The sequence below is a fragment of the Malania oleifera genome, chromosome 2 (genome assembly GCF_029873635.1).
Source record: "Malania oleifera isolate guangnan ecotype guangnan chromosome 2, ASM2987363v1, whole genome shotgun sequence".
Classification (NCBI taxonomy): Eukaryota; Viridiplantae; Streptophyta; class Magnoliopsida; order Santalales; family Ximeniaceae; genus Malania; species Malania oleifera.
In genome coordinates this window covers 136075515-136094521 of record NC_080418.1, presented here as the reverse complement: position 1 = coordinate 136094521, position 19007 = coordinate 136075515, and the positions used below count along the sequence as shown (strand labels likewise).

Here is a 19007-nt window from a genome sequence, read left to right as displayed (position 1 = left end):
TCAGACCTCTTGCTCGTGGCACAAAGAGCTGGTGACCATGGGTCATCAACAATCCAACTTCCATCTAGAATTGACATGTTTTCCCCTCTTTTGTCAGCTTCATGAGGTTTTGCTCAACTGGATCTTTAGCTAAATGCTCCTTTATGCTCTCTCGCATCATCGTGGTAACAATACTCACTGTTAAGTGTGTTACTTTCTGTATGGCCACCAACTCGGCCTTCCTATTTAGTGCATCAACAACATGATTTTGGCCCCCCGCCTTGATTGGGTGTCAACTTCGGTTGTGTGAAGAAGTGGCTAACACCCGAGCTATCTATTTTCACCACAAACCTGAACCCAAATAAGTAATGTCGCCACACGCGGAGACAATGTATCACCGCTAGCATCTTCTTTTCCTGAGCTTTGTACTTTCGTTCCACTTCAATAAGCTTACGACTCTCGTATGCAATAGGATGTCCCTCTTATAACAAGAATCCTTCAAGGGCATAGTCCAATGCATCTGTTTGTACCTCGAAGGGTTTCATGATGTCCGGAAGTGCAAGTACCAGATCTCTCATCATGGCATCTTTCAAGTCATCAAAGGCTCCTTGACACTTCTTTGTCCAACTCCACCTCTGACCCTTCTTCAGTATTTCTGCCAAAAGAGCAGTTCTCCTCGAGTACCCCTTTACAAACCTCTTGTAATAGTTGGCAAGACCAAGAAAGGAAGACAACTCCTTCACTGTCATTGGGATCTTCCATTATTGAATAGCTCTCACCTTCTCCCTTTCCATCCTGGTATGACCTTGCTTAATCACATGACCAAGAAACTTGATGCTTTGATGAGCGAAAGAGCACTTCTCTTTCTTCACATACAGACTGTTCTCCTTCAGCCTATCGAACACCTTACGTAGATGCTCTTTATGTTCCTCTAGAGTGGAACTGTAGACAAAAATATCATTCAGTTACATCATGACAAACTTGTCAAGGTACTCATGAAATACCTAGTTCATCAAGATACAGAATGTGGCAGGCGCATTTGTCAACCCAAAAGGCATCACAAGAATTCATATGCCTTATACCGCATCACACAAGTTGTCTTCGGCTCATACCCATATGCAATTCTCACCTGATAGTAGCCTGATCTCATGTTGAGTTTAGTGAAGTACTTGGCATGACTCAGCTGATCAAACAGATTGGCAATCAACGAAATATGATACTTGTTTTGCACTATCACATTGTTGAGTGCGCGGTAGTGTACACACACCCGCATGCTTCTATTATGTTCCCTCTGAAACAACATTAGTGCTCTGAATGGTGCTTTGGAAGGGTGAATTTATCCCACTTCCAACAAATCATCAAGTTTTTTTCTCAACTATGCTAGCTCTGGAGGCGTCATTCGATATGGCCCCTTAGCAAGTGGTTTTACTCGTGGAAACAACTCGATCTCCTGTTCTGCACCCTGTCGTTGAGGCAAGTTGTGAGGCAACTTATCCTGCATCACCCCCTTGTACTCATCAAACACAGCTCGATGGTTGTAGGCACCAGCTCTTGGCCTACTTCTTCCTCTACTACCACCATGGCTAGATATGTCTGCTCACCCCTTCTCAATTCATTTTTGAGTTGCATAGTTGAAAGGAACTTCTTATCGTCTCCTTTCTTTGCAATGACTTGCACCATGCAAGGGTGATCTCCCATCAGACATAGGGAACCAGCAGAATGCATTAGCACTACCTTAGTCTATTTTAGGAATTCTATTCCTAAAATGACTTAGAATTCATCCAACGGCACCGCCGTGAAATTCACATGACTTGCTCATTGCCCAAGCTTCACAGTCACTTGCTTGGCTACTCCCAGAGTAGGCTGGGCTATAGAATTGATCGCTTTCATGCATCTTGAATCCTTCTCCAAGGATAAGTTGAGTCTCCTTGCTTCTACCTGTGAAACAAAATTATTGGTAGCCTTGGTATCCACCATAGCATGGGTACTTTTCCCATTGATCCTCAAGTCCACAAACATCAATCCTTTCGCTTGTGTAACTTTTAATGTTTTTGCCTGCTTTTCCAATGCGTTCACCACCTGCATTGCACCCATCCTCAGGGTATCCTCCTCTTCCTCATCACTCTCCAACGCCCCCCCTCTGCGATGGAAGCTTGTAAGGCATTGAGTGATGATTTATGAGGGCATTCAGCAACTCTGTGAGGGCCTCGACATAAGTAGCATGGAATTTTACCCTTTCCAGTGGGTGTGTTAAACCCTCGAGACAATGAAGCTTCTTTTGAAGTTGATGCCTTATAATCGGCTCCCCCACTTTTAGGTTTGCCCTTCTTAAAAGGCTTTCTGCTGTTTCCTACTACGCCACTATCTTTGGACAAAGCGGTATTATCACCAGTGTAGTCAGTCAAGCGTTCCGCGGCAGCTTGTGCGGTAGACAAGTCTTGAACTCTTTGCCTATGAAGTTCTGTCCTTGTCCACGGTTTCAATCCTTTAAGAAAATAGAATAGCTTGTCCTTTTTCGACATGTCCTTGATATCAAACATCAAAGCAGAAAATTGTTTCACATATTCCCTGATTGACCCAGTATGCTTGAGGTCTCTCAGCTTCCTCCTAGCATTGTACTTTACATTCTCTGAAAAGATTTTTGCCTCGAGCTCTCTCTTCAAGTCTGCCCAACAATTTACACAACGTCCATTCTCAATATCACTGTACTTAGTATGCCACCGCAGTTTGGCATCATCAACCAAGTACATAGTTGCAGCATCCACTTTTACCTGTTCTGAATTTGTCCTCAAAGCGTGAAAGTATTGATCCATATCAAACAAGATGTTCTCCAACTCCTTAGTATCACGGACACCCTCATACATCCTGGGTTCTGGTACCTTGGTCTTACTAAACCCTGGAGTTTTAGAGTTTCACATAGCAAGAACCATCACATTCATCTTTGCAGTCAGATCAACTATCTGAGCTTGCAAGGTCTCTACAGTGTGGTGAAAGTCCTTTGACATTTCCACCATTGAACTTTGTTGATGCTTTTGTCATCCCTTTAATTCATCAACACGTTTCGTCAGTTGGGCCATCTGTATGGCCACACTGTTGGCTGCCGTCTAAGCCTGTGCTTTTAGCACATTAATTCTCTGGACATTAGTTGGCATGGTCATTTGCAAAAGCTTTACCAATCCCACACCAAAGGAAAATGAATTCACGTAGCAACTAACCGAGCTTTGATAGCAGGTGTTTCGTGAGTACCTTGTCAAGTTTGTCGTGGTGTACCTGGATGATATTGTTGTCTACAGTTCTACTCTGGAAGAACATAAAGAGCATCTACGGAAGGTGTTCGACTGGCTGAAGGAAAACAGTTTGTATGTGAAAAAAGAGAAGTGTTGTTTTGCTCAGCGGAGCATCAAATTCCTTGGTTATGTGATTGAATAAGGTCATATCAGGATAGATATGGAGAAGGTGAGATCTATTCAAGAATGGAAGATCCCAATGACAGAAAAGGAGCTGCTTTCCTTTTTTGGTCTTGCCAACTATTATAGGAAGTTCGTAGAGGGGTACTCGAGGAGAATTGCTCCTTTGGCAGAACTACTGAAGAAGGGTGAGGGATGGAACTGGACAAAGAAGTGTTAGGGAGCCTTTGATGACTTGAAGGATGCCATGATGAGAGATCTGGTACTTGCTCTTGCAGACATCATGAAACCCTTCGAGGTGCAAACAAATGCATCAGACTGAAGATGAATTGCTGATCACCCATGGTAGCCGACTCTTTGTTCCACGAGTTGGAGATCTGAGGAAGACACTGCTGAGAGAGTGTTATGATACCATGTGGAACGAACATCTAGGATGACAGCATACTTTGACATTACTGAAGCAGAGGTATTATTGGTCACATGCGTGATGATGTGGTTGATTATACTTGGACTTGTCTCACCTACCAACAAGACAAGGTGGAGCGGAAGAAGATTGTAGGGCTGTTGGAGCCCCTACCAGTGCCAACTAGATCGTGGGAAAGTGTATCATTGGACTTCATCACCAACCTGCTTAGAGTGGGAGATACAGGGTCTATACTTGTGGTTATAGATAGGTTTTCAAAGTATGGTATGTTTATACCAGCATTGAAGTATTGTTCAGTAGAGGAGACGACACACCTATTCTTCTAGAATATGGTGAAGTATTGGGGTGTTTCCCAAGATGTTGTCACCAAAAACTTGATCAGCTAATGTTATTGACTTCCAAGCGCAGAAGCTGTCAAAGTAATACAAGGGTGAGTCCCAAGATCAAATTCACGGGGACAATGAGAAATATGTAAGCATTAAGGTCTCAATTATAACCCAAGAAATCAAATTATTATTTATGGTGACAGGAATTCCTAAAACAAATAATTAATTAACGGGTTAAAATAATAATTGGGAAAATGAAAGATAAAAATAATGAGGTTCACGCACAAGTAGGATTTGAAGGTGATGATAAGTCTAAGGATCTAAAATTACCAATAACTAAGCAATTCAAAGGGAACACGTAGAAATTAAATTGCAATTGTAAAAAACAATTAATTAAACACTTGAGACGCAAGTTTCGCCTATTTCCGATTTGGTAATGGATGTTCCTCTAATTTCCTCTTCTCTCAATCATTTTCTCATTTCGAGAGATCATGACCAGATAATATAACATTCATGCTCGTAATTTCAGTATAATCCAAAATACTCAACAAATTGTATAACAAATTTAAACAATGGAAGAAAACTACTAAAATCTTGTTACTAGTTCAAGCATCAATTGTGCCTTTATGTCAACAACTGATCAAAATCCAGAACATAGAATTTTAATATTTTCAAATATAAAGTAAAATAAAATCCATTAAGTTAAACATTAGAGTTCCAAGGAAAAAGAGGAAATCCAACCCAAAACGGTCCTGGGTTACTCCTTGAATTTCATGATAAAATTTAGCATAACATGGTTGCAATCTGAAATTATTGGAACAAAATAAACCAGGAATAATTCATTGACAACAATAAAAATAAAAGGACAATACAAAATAAAAGAATAAAAGAAGGGAGGAGGAGAAGAATAGAAGAGAGGAGAAAATTCCAGCTGCTGTGCCATGCACAGCTTTATGCCTCACGGCTCTGCTGTTTTTGCCGAACCAGTTGCTCCTTTGCCTTCACGGCTCCTCCCTGCATGCAGCTGCTTGTTCTCCTTTTATATCCCAAAAAGAAAACCTAATTTAATTCTCCAATTCAGCCCTAGCCGCATGGATGCCCTAGCATTGGCCAAATGCCTTTGCATGGCACATGCAATGTTGCTGCCTTTATGTTTTGTTTTGGCCCAGCCCACTCCAATTTAATTTGCTGCATATATGCTCCAATTTACTGCCCCAAAAGAAACCTAAAAGCTGCCCTAGCCTCTCCAATTTAATCCCACTAAAAAGCTGGCCTACTTTTTCCTTTTCCTGTAGCCGTGCATGCATGTTAGTAATTTAGGTGCTGGTTGCCCTCCTTTTCTTGCATGGCTCATGCATTTGCCCCTTTATATTGCGCTGGCCGAATGGGCCCTCATACCTAACGGCCCTTTGCATCTTTATATGCTGCTGCTGCTTCCTTCTATTGGCCGAATGGTGCTCCTTTATGCTGGCCCATGCAATTTCCATGCATGTATTTATTTCACCCTGCTGCCTTATTGCTCCCCACGCCCACATTAATTTTTCATGGCTCACGCAAAATTTTTTGAGCCTCCAATGTTTTGCTTTCATGCTTCTTCAATTCCCCTTTTCTTTCCAATAAATATCCTGCAATAATTGAATATAAGTACTCGTAAATTTAAGGGTAAAAGTGGAATGAAGATCCTAATGTTATAAATTGAGTTCCATTTAAAATAATGTGCATAACTAGGCATTTAATCCAAATTGCAATAACCAATAAACACATTTAAACACCGAATTATGCAATTTTGACACTTAATCAGTGACCGAGACTCGAGATTCACCAACAAGTTTTGGACAAAACTTTTCAAAATCTTCGGTTCACAACTTGATATCTCTTCGAGCTACCATCCATAGGCAGACAGACAGATAGAGAGATTCAACAGGCTACTAGAAAAGTGCTTGCGCCGTTTTATCAACCCCAACCAGAAGAATTGGGTGCAACTACTTGATGTGGTTCAATTCTGTTTCAATGCCCAAAAGAGCTCAACAACCAACAAGAGTCCTTTTGAGCTTGTTATAGGCCAGTAGCCGTTGTTACCTCACACAGTGGATGAGTTGTATAGAGGAAAGAGTCCCAGAGCATACATCTTCACCAAAGAATGGAGACAAAATGCAAAGATTGCCCAAGCCTACCAAGAAAGCTTCTAAGCGAATAAAGAAGTGGGAAGATCAGGGGAGAAGACCGCAACACTTCAAACATAGGTGACTTGGTGCTTGTTAAGCTCAATCCTGAACAGATCAAGTCACTACGGGTATGAGATAGGAGATTACTTCATAAATATGAAGGACCAGTCCCCATCTTGGCCAAAGTTGGGAAGACCTCTTACAAAATTGACCCTCTAGCTTGGATGAAAGTGCATCCTGTGTTTCACGTCAGCTACTTCAAACCGTTCAATGTTGAGACTGAAGATCCAAGCAGAAGTCAGTCAACGAGAGTAGAATTTAAGACAGTGCAACCCAACAGATGAGAAGTTGAAGAGATCATTGCAGACAGAGAGTTCACATCCTCAAGGAAGAAGTGGCAGGAGTTCTTAGTAAAGTGGAAAGGCCTTGGTGACGAAGAAATCAGCTGGATTTCTGTGGAAGATGTGCAACTGTTTGTGGACAAAGTTGAAGTTAACCTAGTGTCAAAGTCTACGAGGACGTCGACCGCATAAGTTGGGAAGCATCACGAGCCGAGCTTGTTCAGGGCATTATGCTTGCCTATGACCACTTGTCTCGTGTGTTTAGGATGGGTTCCATAATGTAAATACTAGTGTAGGGTTATTTTTCAAAGATAGTTTTTCCGTAGGCTAAAAAGGGGAGTATGACTCCTCGGTCATATTGATGTTTCCTAATGCCAGAGTGAGAATAGCATAGAAAGCTCTTGAGGGGAGGGTGAGTGTTCATCAACTTGTAAAACTCACTAGCTATTGTCAACATGTTTAGCTTACTTGTCTCCTTCGCTAGATACACATTGTCAACGGAGGTGTTGATAATGAATTATGTTGCTTCAATGTTTACTGCTTAAGTGCCATTAGTTTCATAAGTTGCTTATTGTTTCTGCTTATATTTGCTTGAATGACAATGAAACTGTTCCATTGGTGAATTGTGGTAAACGCTAGGCTGGCTAGTTAAACAACAGGGCTCTAGCTAGCGCCGCACGGTCCACTCAAAAAGGTGTGAAATATTCGGCCTGTGACAAGTGGGGTTGGCCCATGTAGCGCTAGCCTGTAGCAAGTTTAAAAGGACTCTTGTTGGTTGTTAAGATATTTTGGGCCTTGAAACAGAACTGAACCAACTACATCAAGTAGTTGCACCCAATTCTTCTGGTTGGCGTTGATGAAATGGCGCAAGTACTTTTCTAGTAGCCCATTGAATCTCTCTGTTTGTCCGTCTGTCCATGGATGGTAGCTCGAAGAGATGTCAAGTTATGAATTGAAGATTCTGAAAAGTTTGATCCAGAAGTTGCTGGTGAATCTTGAGTCTCAATCACTGACAATATCTTGGGGAACACCTCAATACTTCAAAATATTCTAGAAGAATAGTTGTGCCATCTCCTCTGCTGAACAGTACTTCAATGCGGGTATAAACGTACTGTACTTCAAAAACCTGTCTATAACCACAAGTATAGACCCTACATCTCTCACTCTGGGCAGGTTGGTGATGAAGTCTAGTGAGACACTTTCCCACAATCTGGATGGTACCGGTAGGGGCTCCAGCAGCCCTGCAATCTTCTTCCGCTCCACTTTGTCTTTTTGGATGGTGAGACAAGTTCGAATATAATCAACCACATTATCACGCATATGCGACCAATAATACCGCTTTTTCAATAATGTCAAAGTGCTCTGTCATCCTAGATGTCTGACCCACATGGTGTCATGACACTCTCTTAGCACTGTCTTCCTTAAATCTCCACTCCAGCTTGTGGCACAAAGAGACGGCTACCATGGGTCATCAGCAATTCGTCTTCTGTCCAGAACTGACATGTTTTTCCTTACTCTTTCAGATTCATGAGGTTTTGCGCAATTGGATCTTTGGCTAAATTCTCCTTGATGTGCTCCTCCATCGTCTTGGTAACAATACTCACTGCTAAGTGTGTTACCGTCTGTAAGGCCGCTAGCTTGGCCTTCCTACTAAGTGCATTAGCAACTTGGTTCATATGCCCCGCCTTGTGCTCAAATAAGAAATCAAATTCTGCCAAGCATTCTTGCCACTGACTTTGCTTGGGTGTCAACTTCGACTTTGTGAAGAAGTGTCTAACACTCGAGTTATCCGTTTTCACCACAAATCTTGATCTAAGTAAGTAATGTTGCCACATGCGGAGACAATGTATCACTGCTAGCATCTCCTTCTCCTGAGCTGTGTACTTTCGTTCCGCTTCACTAAGCTTACGTCTCTCGTACGCAATAAGATGTCCCTCTTGTAACAAGACCCCTCCAAGGGCGTAGTCCAATGCATCTATTTGTACCTCAAAGGGTTTCATGATGTCCGGAAAAGCAAGTACCAGATCTCATAATGGCATCCTTTAAGTCATCAAAGGCTCCCTGACACTTCTCTGTCCAGTTCCATCCCTGACCTTTCTTCAGTAGTTTTGTCAAAGGAGCAGTTCTCCTCTAGTACCTCTCTATGAACTTCCTGTAATAGTTGGCAAGACTAAGAAAGGAACGCAGCTCCTTCATTGTCGTTGGGATCTTCCATTCTTGAATAGCTCTCACCTTCTCCATATCCATCTTGATATGCCCTTGTTCAATTACATGACCTTGGAATTTGATGCTCCGCTGAGAGAAAGAGCACTTCTCTTTCTACCCATCCAACACAACTTGTATGGTCGTAGGCACCAGCTCTTGGCTTACTTCTTCCTCTACTACCACCGTGGCGAGATACGTCTGTTCACCCCTTCTCAATCCCTTATTGAGTTGCATGGCTGAAAGGAACTTCTCATCGTGTCCTTTGCTAGCAACGACTTGCACTATGTGAGGATGATCTCCCATTAGACATAAGGAACCAGCAAAAGGCCTCAACACTACCTTAGTCTCCCTTAGGAATTCCATTCCCTTTTTCCGCATGGTTAACCTACGACAGTGTGTAGCATTCACCTACCTACCCTTTGGCGCTTGGCGTGGCACCTTGCCTACCCCTTTTGAGCGTTTGGCGTGACACCCTGCATACCCTCTTGGGTGCTTGGAGTAAACCATTACCCTTTCTCCTCTACCATGCTTTGATTCCTTCTCTTGACTATATTATCAAGCTGTTAGGTCAGTTTTTTGCTAAAAGATTCAACCTTTTCCGATCATGCACTCACGACATTCCGTTAATGTCTTTTCAAGGCTTGTGAAGGTTTCTTTGTGACTCTTTTGGGGCTGTGGCAGCATTCATATGTTCAGTTGTAAGGTTGTGGCAGGTCTATCTCTGTCAGTGAGTTGTTCACCTCCTCAGTGGTAGTGTGGCACCCAATGAATGGTTGTTTGATGCTTCTTGAAGTTGTTTATCAATTGTTATTGAGTTTATTGGGTCTAAAACAGTGTGATTTGCTGTTTTTTTTTTTATTCACTATTCTAATTTCTACCATATAGCAAAATGTCAAGCTGTTGGGCATGTGTTTTTGCTCCAAGATCCAATCTTTGTTGTGACAAGGCACTCATGGTAATTCGTTAGTTGTTGTTCGGTGTTAGTAATGGTCATTGGTGACCTTCTTGGGGCAGTGGCCGTACTCATAAGCTGTTTTTTTTTTTTTTTTTTTTAAATTAAAATTTTTAATATATATTTTTTTATGTGAGGCTGTGACTCTGTTGCTTTCTTGGGGCTGTATCTGAGGTTGTTGGTGATTTGTTCATGGTAGTTTCGGTGGTTCATCTCTCCAATTGTTCGAGTGCTGAGTGTTGCTTTCTTGGGGTTGTGTGTGAGTTTCTTATGATCATTGGTTTGAGTTTGTTAATGTTGTGACGACATTTGCAAATCCCAAAAGTATGATTACTTCATTAGTCACTTGTTTGAGTAAACTGCGTACTTTGACTATATCAGAGGAGGAGTATTCAAGGTTTCTACAGTATCAATTGTCTCAACAAGCATCTTATCACGTTGCTTCTTTTGCCAGAAAGGTAGTCCTACAGTCTGCATGTCATCTAGTATCCTTCCTACTAGTCGTTGGATTTTTGATTCTGCTGCCACTGACCATATAACAGGTGCAACCAACTTCTTTTCTGATCTCCAATATCCTAAAAATCTCCCTCAAGTTACCCTTGCTGATGGGTCCACTATTGCTGTTAAGGGGATAGGAACAGTGAATCCTACCCCTTCTATCTCTCTTTCTTCTACTTTATACATTCCTAAATCTCCTTTCAATCTTATGTTATTTAGTAAGCTTACAAAGCCACTAAATTGTTGTCACATTCCTTCTTGATTCTGTGGTTATTCAGGATTTGAAGACGGGAAATTCAATTGGCACAGGACGTGAGGCTCGTGGACTTTACTACTTTGAGTCACCTTCTCCATCCATTGCCTACACAGTCACAATTACACCAGTTCAAATCCACTATCTCCTTGGTCACTCGTCTTTGGACAAGTTGAAACAGCTAGTTCCTACATTGAGTTCTATGACTAATCTTGAGTGTGAGTCCTGTCCATTGGGCAAGCGTCGTCGTGTTCCCTTTGCCCCTTGAGTCGATAAACAGGTGGTTAGTCCTTTCATGCTTGTCCATTCTGATATTTGGGGTCGTAGTCGTGTGACATCAAAGTTGGGGTTTCAGTACTTTTTTATATTTTTTGATGACTACTCTAGGATGACTTGGTTATATTTAAAGAAAGATTGTTCCGAGTTGTTTGGTATCTTTTGTGCTTTCTATTTCCAAATAAAGACTCAATTTGATATGCCAGTCAAGATGCTTCGTAGTGATAATGCTAAGGAGTACTTCAGTACCCATTTCAATACTTATATGACTAACTCTAGTATGATTCATCAGTCCTTTTGTGTGCACGCTACATACAAAATGGAGTTGCAGAGCGGAAACCTATCCTATTGTATCAAATGAATGTCCCTCAAGTCTATTGGAGTGATGCTGTGCTGACAGCTTGCTCCCTCATCAATAAAATGCCATCCTCTGTATTTGGTGGTAAAATATTTCCTAAGGCTCCTTTGTTCTCTCTTCCTCCTCGTATATTTGGTCGTGTCCTTTGTCCGTAAGTTATCTCCAGGAACGGATAAGTTGGATCCTCGTGCTATCAAATGTATTTTTTTGGGCTATTCCTATACTCAAAAGGGATATTGATGTTATAGTTCTACTTTACATCTAGTCTTTGTCTCTGTTGATGTCACCTTTTTTGAGTCTACACCATACTACTTTTATTCCTCGAGTCCTGTTGACCTTGATGAGTCCCTTCCTCTATTTTGCCTTCCAAATCCAAACCTAGTATCTATGCCCAATCCTCCTACATCTTCATCCAGCTTGAGTCCTTTTTGTTGCTTGTATCATCCCAATTTTGCAGGTTTGCACACAGCGACTTAAGGGGGAAGTGTCTCTTCCTGCTTCTACTACCGTGCCTCTAGCAAAACCTTAAATGGAGGTTTCGTCCAGAACACCAAAACCTTGAACAAGCATTGTATATTATATTTATTTATATTTATAATTTCTTAGTTTGAACTTCACTTAAAATCAATAAAGTAGTGAGAAGTAGCAAATGCATGTTTCTTCTTGTCAATAGCAACTAAAGCAACCAAAACAAAAATTTACTAAAAATCATTTGAAGCCTTAGTGTGTAGATTTCAGGCATGAAAAAACATGTGAGTCTATATGTTTTTACCAATTTTGCTAATGCAAAAACTGAATTCACGGATGCACAGCTGTTATGCTGTGACTATTGTTGTTACATGGACTGCTACTGTTCTTTAAAACCATGGTTTGCACTTTTGCATCATTAATCTGTGGATGAATAAAATCTGTCAGAGGTTTTGATGACTTCTTAGTTGGAGTCATCATATGGTAGCTTTAGCTGTCCATATTAATTCCTTATTTTCCTTTGTGGTTCTGTTTAATTTCCATTTGAATTTATGCAATCCCTTTCTCTGTTGCTATTACACATTCTTTTGCTGGAGTACCAACATCTGTGTTTCTTTATCCAGTGCCACCATGGCGTGCGCTCATTACAGGTTGCCAAGTGGCTGCAGACACAAGTAAGAACCTCTATTATGTTGAGAGTTTATCAATGTACTAGCTAAGGTGCAATTTTTTTAGGAGGAATTTGGACAGAATTTTTCTTCAAGAAAGTTTCACAGCATTCAAATTTATGATTTCATTATTTAAAGTAGAGTTTTCTACTGTAGGAGAAATTGAGTCATTCTCTAAAAATAATTCTGAAAATTGAAAGAAGTTATTTTTTGAAAATTCTCAAAATGATCAATATGTTAGTGATGTACTTCAAAATTCATTTGCAGTTGTTTAAAACTTCAAATTACAGCTGTTGAGGATTTTCAATTGTTGATTACATGCAACTACTATTTATTGGATGCTGCTGTTTTTCTACTGGGGAGAATGTGTGTGTGTGGTTTCCTAAATTTGCTGGACATAGTTCACTTAAGAGAAGCACAAATGGGTTGGTGTGCCCATCAACTCTTCAAGTCAAAATAAGGTAGGATTTTTTTTTTGGGCTCCCGGGTGGGGATGAGGAGGTGTTCTGGAGAAAATGTTTCCTGGTTTCACTTCCTGGTTTTTTACCCATCTGTTACAATGGTATTTTCACATATTATTGGACTCATTTCTAAAAAGTGATGATGAAGAATATATGCCACCAATTGAAATCATAAAAGCAACCTTGCACATGATATGGAATAGACTTGTTGCAACACTACGGAAAACAAAATAGCTTTTATTGTATCTTGTACCAAAAAAAGCACACAATTCCAAGTTCAAGGTTCGAACTACATACTTCCAAACAAATTTTAGGGCTTGTTAACTTGAGGAAACCATTTTTATTTTCAATTTCTAGTTTTCCAACAAATTATACAAATGCCTCCTCGTTTTTTTGTCTCCAAGTTTTGTATTAAAATAAGGTAGAAAATGCAGTACTTGTTTTGTTGTTGAAAACAATTCCCACTTTTCATTTCTAATCTTCCAAACAACAACAAATATGTCACCTTCAAATTTCCAAAATTTATATAGGAATTAAGTATTTTCACATATTATTGAACTCATTGCTATAAAGTGATGATGAGAATATATGACACCAATTGAAAATTTGAAATCATGAAAACATTCTCGTACATAATGTGGAATAGACTTGTTTGAACACTATGGAAAACAAAATGGTTTTAATCCTGATGCACCACAAGGATGCTGTGCTGTGACATGCTTTTAAATTTTCGTGAAATTATTGAAATCTCTTTTTTCCACAACCCGCACAATCAAAATGGCAATTAATTTCTGTAAAAAATTCCTTGAATTGAAGTTTATTGAAATCTAAAAATTTTAGCAAAAACTTTTTAAAATTGAAATGGAGCAAGTTTCTTTGATGTTGAAAATTTGAGATAAAAAAACCAAAATAAAAATTTCTCTCTTAAGAAATCCTCCATTTTGCTGAAATGAAGAGTGACTAAAAAGTATGAAATGAATGGTAAGATTCAAGTTTTCGAGATTTCATGCAAAAATTGAACTTAGAATAGTAGTATTTGAATAACAACTAAGGCAAAAAAAAAAAAAAAACAGATCAGATTTGAAATTCTATGCAAAATTGAACCTAGATATCATATAACTATTTATTTTATGTTTTATCCATAATAACTAGGGCAAAAAACATTAACCTCTCTTGGAGTTTGAAAAAGACATGTCCCCGAGGTTTCACAAATCCCATGGACGTCCCTTGAGGCTTGGTAAATAAGATGCGGATCTTGTTTGTTTCAAGGACCCTACAGATCTTGGTTATTATAGGACTCATAAGGACTCCTTGGGATTTGATAATAGCCACAAAAATCAAATGGCAGTAAGGTCCGTGTCATTTCTAAACCTTAGGAGAGGTATATGGAATTTTCGACATGCTAGAGGTTTGTCTTTTTGCCAAACCTTGGGAAATGTTGATGTCTTCATCCTGAATAACTATTATTTAACTAATCTATGAATTTTATTTATATTAATTGTAGAATCCCAATGTTTTTACTCTCTCGAGCCTCTCTCATTTGTGACTACAGTCCTCGGCCACCACTGCACTGGTTCCAATGGCCACTGCCCTGAATTTCCAGGGTTGGTGACACTGCCATGCGAAAGGATGGGCGAATTACCATCTTCATTGGCCTCTTTTGAATCACTGAGAACCGAAAGGGTAGAAGAACCTCTATCATTAAGGAAAAGGGGGAATCAATTTGGCTCCTCTTGGCGCTTGAAGAGTTTGGGGTTTGTTGCAGGGAGAGGGTTCCTTTTGGAGGATATGCACCAGATTGAAGGATAAGACCCTTCTGCTTGAGCTTTGCGAGAATAGGTTTGGTAAATTTCTTGCCCAAACTAAGTCTAATAATGGTAGATGGAGGGTTGTTGCTTTCCCTAAGGGGTGATTCTTCTACCCAACTCTGAGATGGTGTCAACAATTTTGAGCCACCCTTTCAAGTAAAACCCCTTAGGGAAAGCAACGACCCTCCATCTGTTGGTTCAGAAGGAGGGTTCTTATCATGTGCAATGACTTGGTCATGGAATTACAAGACCATTCCATCAATTCCTTCTTGGTGTCCTGCCTGTTCAAGATCGTGGATGACAATTTTTTGTGGATTTTCATCGGGTTCTATGGCCTAGGAGAAGGTCCTTCTAGGCATCTCTTTTGGAATGAGCTTGTGGAAATTAGAGATAAATGAGGCCCTTTGGGTTATTGGGGGAGAGTTCAAAGGTCCTCTCTCCTTCCATATGCCAGCAAAAGAGGATATTCAACCCATCATTCCACAATACTCTTGCTCCAAATAATGCAGGCACCTCATAGGGTGTAGGGCCTTTTACCTTTTTTCCAACCTCTACAACAACATCATAGGTTGTGTAAATGGAGAGTCAGCTGTATTAGGTGGGATCCGATGTAAATTAGGAAATTTTCCATTGATTTTCCTAATTTACTTCGTAAATCCTTCAAGAGTTTGGTGTTTAATTTTGGTTGCGTGGCACTCTTGCTTATTTCTAGACTAGGATCTATCACCATTAGTCTGGCTTCAGAGGGCATCCAGGTTGATCCATTGCCATCCACTACTTCCGGCTTCTCAAACACTATGTGACCGGGTTTTACCAAAACCACTGGCAGTACCACTACTAGATCCACCCCCTGTTCATAATAATTACTACTTCCACCAGTTCTTGCCCTAAATCTCTGCCTATCTTCCCATTATTGTTGTGATCATACACTATCCTGTTGGGAAAATCTCTTTCTTTCCTCATTTGAATCTTGTTCATCGTTCAAATTCTAAAAGTCTCCTCTAATTTGAGCTTCTAGCTTTTCTTATTTTTTTTTTATTTTTTATTTTATTTATTTTATTTTTTTTCTTTCTTCTTCTCAACATATTGTTGTAGATGTTTCATCATTTTTTCTCTAACTTGCCTGGTTACATTTGGACACCACTTCACCATTTTTATGTGTCAAGTGTTGTTTCAACTGTTTAATACCTCCTTTAATTTTCTTTCTACACAATTTACATATGACAACAAGTCTATTAATCTTTATTTTAGTAACAAAATGCCAACCAATATGTTCACTAGATAGCTCTTCATTCTCTCTCTTATCAGGTAGCATCTTGATGTTTGTTTAGATGATTTCTACACATAAGAAATAAAAATTAGAAGTTATGGTCCTTAGATAAGAATAAAATGGTATATAATTTCATACCATGAAAAATAAAAAGTTTAAAATTAAATATTTTAGTATAATAGTTAAATAGGAGTTAATAAATACTAAGAAGTCTAATATACTAAATAGCAATTAATGAATAGCCATTAACTATTCGTTATGATATTTAAAAAATTGAAGTCTATGTGTGTTGTAACTAGGTAGTAACTAATAAGTAACTAAAGCATAAAGTGTAAAGATTAATTTTTTTTCAAATAATATAAATTTTTTTTGATTTTTGTATATATTATTTAATTATTTATATTACAAACACAAATAAATATAGATGTTATAACTTAAAAAATTAATCTTTGGTGAAAAAAAGTAGTGTAGTTGTGTAGAATGTAGATCTATATAAATTTTAGTTGCTTTTTAAGTATATTTTTTGAATAATATTACAAAGTTCAAACAAAAATAAATTTAGATCTTATAATTTAAAATGTATCTTTGGTGAAAAAGGGTACTCTATTTGTGCAGAATATAGATCGTAGATCTAATATTAATATCAAGGTATTTTAAAAAATGAATATTCAAGTAAAAATAAATATGTATATCTATAACTTGTAGCAATTTTTTATATTAATTAATATTTATTTATACAATTTATTTTACACATAATACAATATAAAAAAGTAATGCTTAAGTGTAGCTGTGTACATCACAAGATCTAATATTGTAATCATCATCACAATTCATAATTCACGAAAATCATAAGATATTGATTAGCTTGGAAGCTTGCTTGAAAATTAAGAAAAGAAAAGAAAAGAAAAGATCGTCATATTTGAGTAGTACTCAGTTGCCAAATGGTGAAATCAGCCACCAAATATTCAACTTTTTTGGAGAGTTTGGACTATGATTCTCTAAAGGACACATTTGTAGTTTAAACAACAAATGCAAGCTTAGGTTTATTGTTTGTAACCCAAAGATGAGTAGATCTAGGTTGGACAACTATTAGGAGAGAGAGAGAAATGCGGCAAACAAGCAAAGAAATGAAGAAGGAAAAGGAGATAAGGCTGTTGCAGGTAATGAGGCGTAATGGGCCATTATGGCCCATAATGGAACTGTAACGCCCGTTATGGTCCGTTACGGGTGTGTTACGACCATTACAGCTGTGAATTTCCTTCTCTTTGCTAGTGCAGTCTGTAACGGTAGTGGTATTGGAGCCTTGAAAAAAAATTAAGTAATGGCTGTTATGCTACATAACAGCCATTATTTAAAACAATGCTTCAACCTGGTTTTGTATCCTCACGAAAGGAGTGGGGGATCCTCTTGACTCTTCCAGCATGCTTGCAGGAGTTTCATGCCTCTATGAATAGTTTCACCCTCATTGACCTTCCCCTTATTGGAGGTTCTTTGGTGTGGTCAAACTCAAGAGAGTCCACCTGTTACTTAAGGATTGATAGATTCCTTATTTCTGCTGATTGGGAGGAACGTTTTCGCAAAGATTTGCAATTATTACTCCCTCAGCCCATTCAGATCACTTCCCACCTTGATTGACATGGGAGGGATCGGGCGGGGACCAACTTTTGTTCTGAGAACATGTAGCTTAATCACCATGGTTTTTTGGTGATTTGATTAAGAATTGGTGGCATAACATGTAGATTACAGGGAAGACTAGCTATATGACCACCACAAAATTGCAGAGAAATTAAAGTAGTGGAACAAAATTATCTTTGGCAATATCACTCTAAGAAAAAATGGGATCTTGAATGACTTAAATGAAGTTGGATGACCAAGAGATTAGATGGAGTTTGAATGCTGAGAATAAATCTAAAAGAGTTGCTAAAAAAGCCCTTGCCGAGATCCTCATTGTGGAGGAAATAGCATGGAGGCAAAAATCTAGGGCCCTATGATTGAAGTTAGAGGATAGGAACACCAGTTTTTTCATCGAGAGGCTAGTGCACGTAGAAGATACAACTCAATGACAAAAGTGGAAGTGGAGGGTGAGCCCCTAGTGGAGGGGGATATTAAGGGGATTTTGCGATCTTATAGAAATTTGTATACTGCGCAAAAATCTTGGAGACCAATTGTAAACGGTATCTCCTTCAAAAAACTAAACTTCTCCACGGCTCAATGGCTCGAGAGACCCTTTGAGGAAGATAAAATTACTTCAGCTCTCTAGAGCTGCAATGGTGACAAAGCCACAGGGCTGACGACTTTTAACGTGATTGCTTGGGACTCTCAAGAATGACATCATTGGAGTCTTCAATGACTTCCACAACATAGGCATATTTGTGGCTAGCATCAATTCAACCTTTGTCTCTCTGATCTCTAAAAGAGTGGGGCTTTAAGCTTAAAAAATTTTCATCCCATCCTAGTTGGTAGATCGTATAAGCTCTTGTCAAAGGTTCTTCCTGCCAAGCTCTAATTGGCAATAGCAAAAGTTGTTGGGAAGTACCCAACATGCCTTTGTTGCAGGCAAGCAGATCATGGATGCTGCCCTTATTGCGAATGAGGTTGTGGACACATTTGAACGGATGAAAAAGAGTCTTAGTATGTAAACTAGATATAGAGAAGGCTTTTGACCATGTGAACTAGAATAGTTTGCTTTATATCCTCATGAAGATGACTTTTGGGGAAATTCAGTGTAGTTGGATCAATCATTGTGTCTCTACACCCTTATTCTTTATGCTCATTAATGGTTGCCCTAGGGAGTTTTTTAGATCTTTGCACAGTTTGAGATAAGGAAACCCTTTATGCTCTTTTTCGTTTATCTTTATTACGGAAGTTTTGAGCCATATGACAGTTAAGCCAGTGAAGGTGGCTTGCTTAAGGGGCTTAGCATATAAAAGAACAATGAGAATTTAGTAGCCTCCCACTTGCTTTTGTAGATGTTATTATTATTTTTTTGGTGGCTGATCCTGATCAAATCCTTAACCTCAGATGCATCCTTCTTTGGTTTGAAGCAGTCATGGGTTTGAAGCAGTCATGGGTTTAAAGGAAACTTGCTGGATGGAAAAGAAATTATCTTTCTAAAAGTGGTGGACTCACTCTCATCAAAAGCACCTTT

The 19007-nt window shown here is 39.1% G+C and overlaps 1 protein-coding gene across 1 annotated transcript in view; it reads left to right on the top strand.

Annotated features, from left to right (window-relative positions):
* Window positions 1-19007, top strand: part of LOC131149885 (rhodanese-like/PpiC domain-containing protein 12, chloroplastic) — a 48676-nt gene that overhangs the window by 16463 nt on the left and 13206 nt on the right. The window contains exon 7 of the mRNA XM_058100676.1: window positions 12276-12326. Within this exon, the coding sequence (XP_057956659.1) occupies window positions 12276-12326 (51 nt within the window). The remainder of the gene's footprint in view (window positions 1-12275; window positions 12327-19007) is intronic.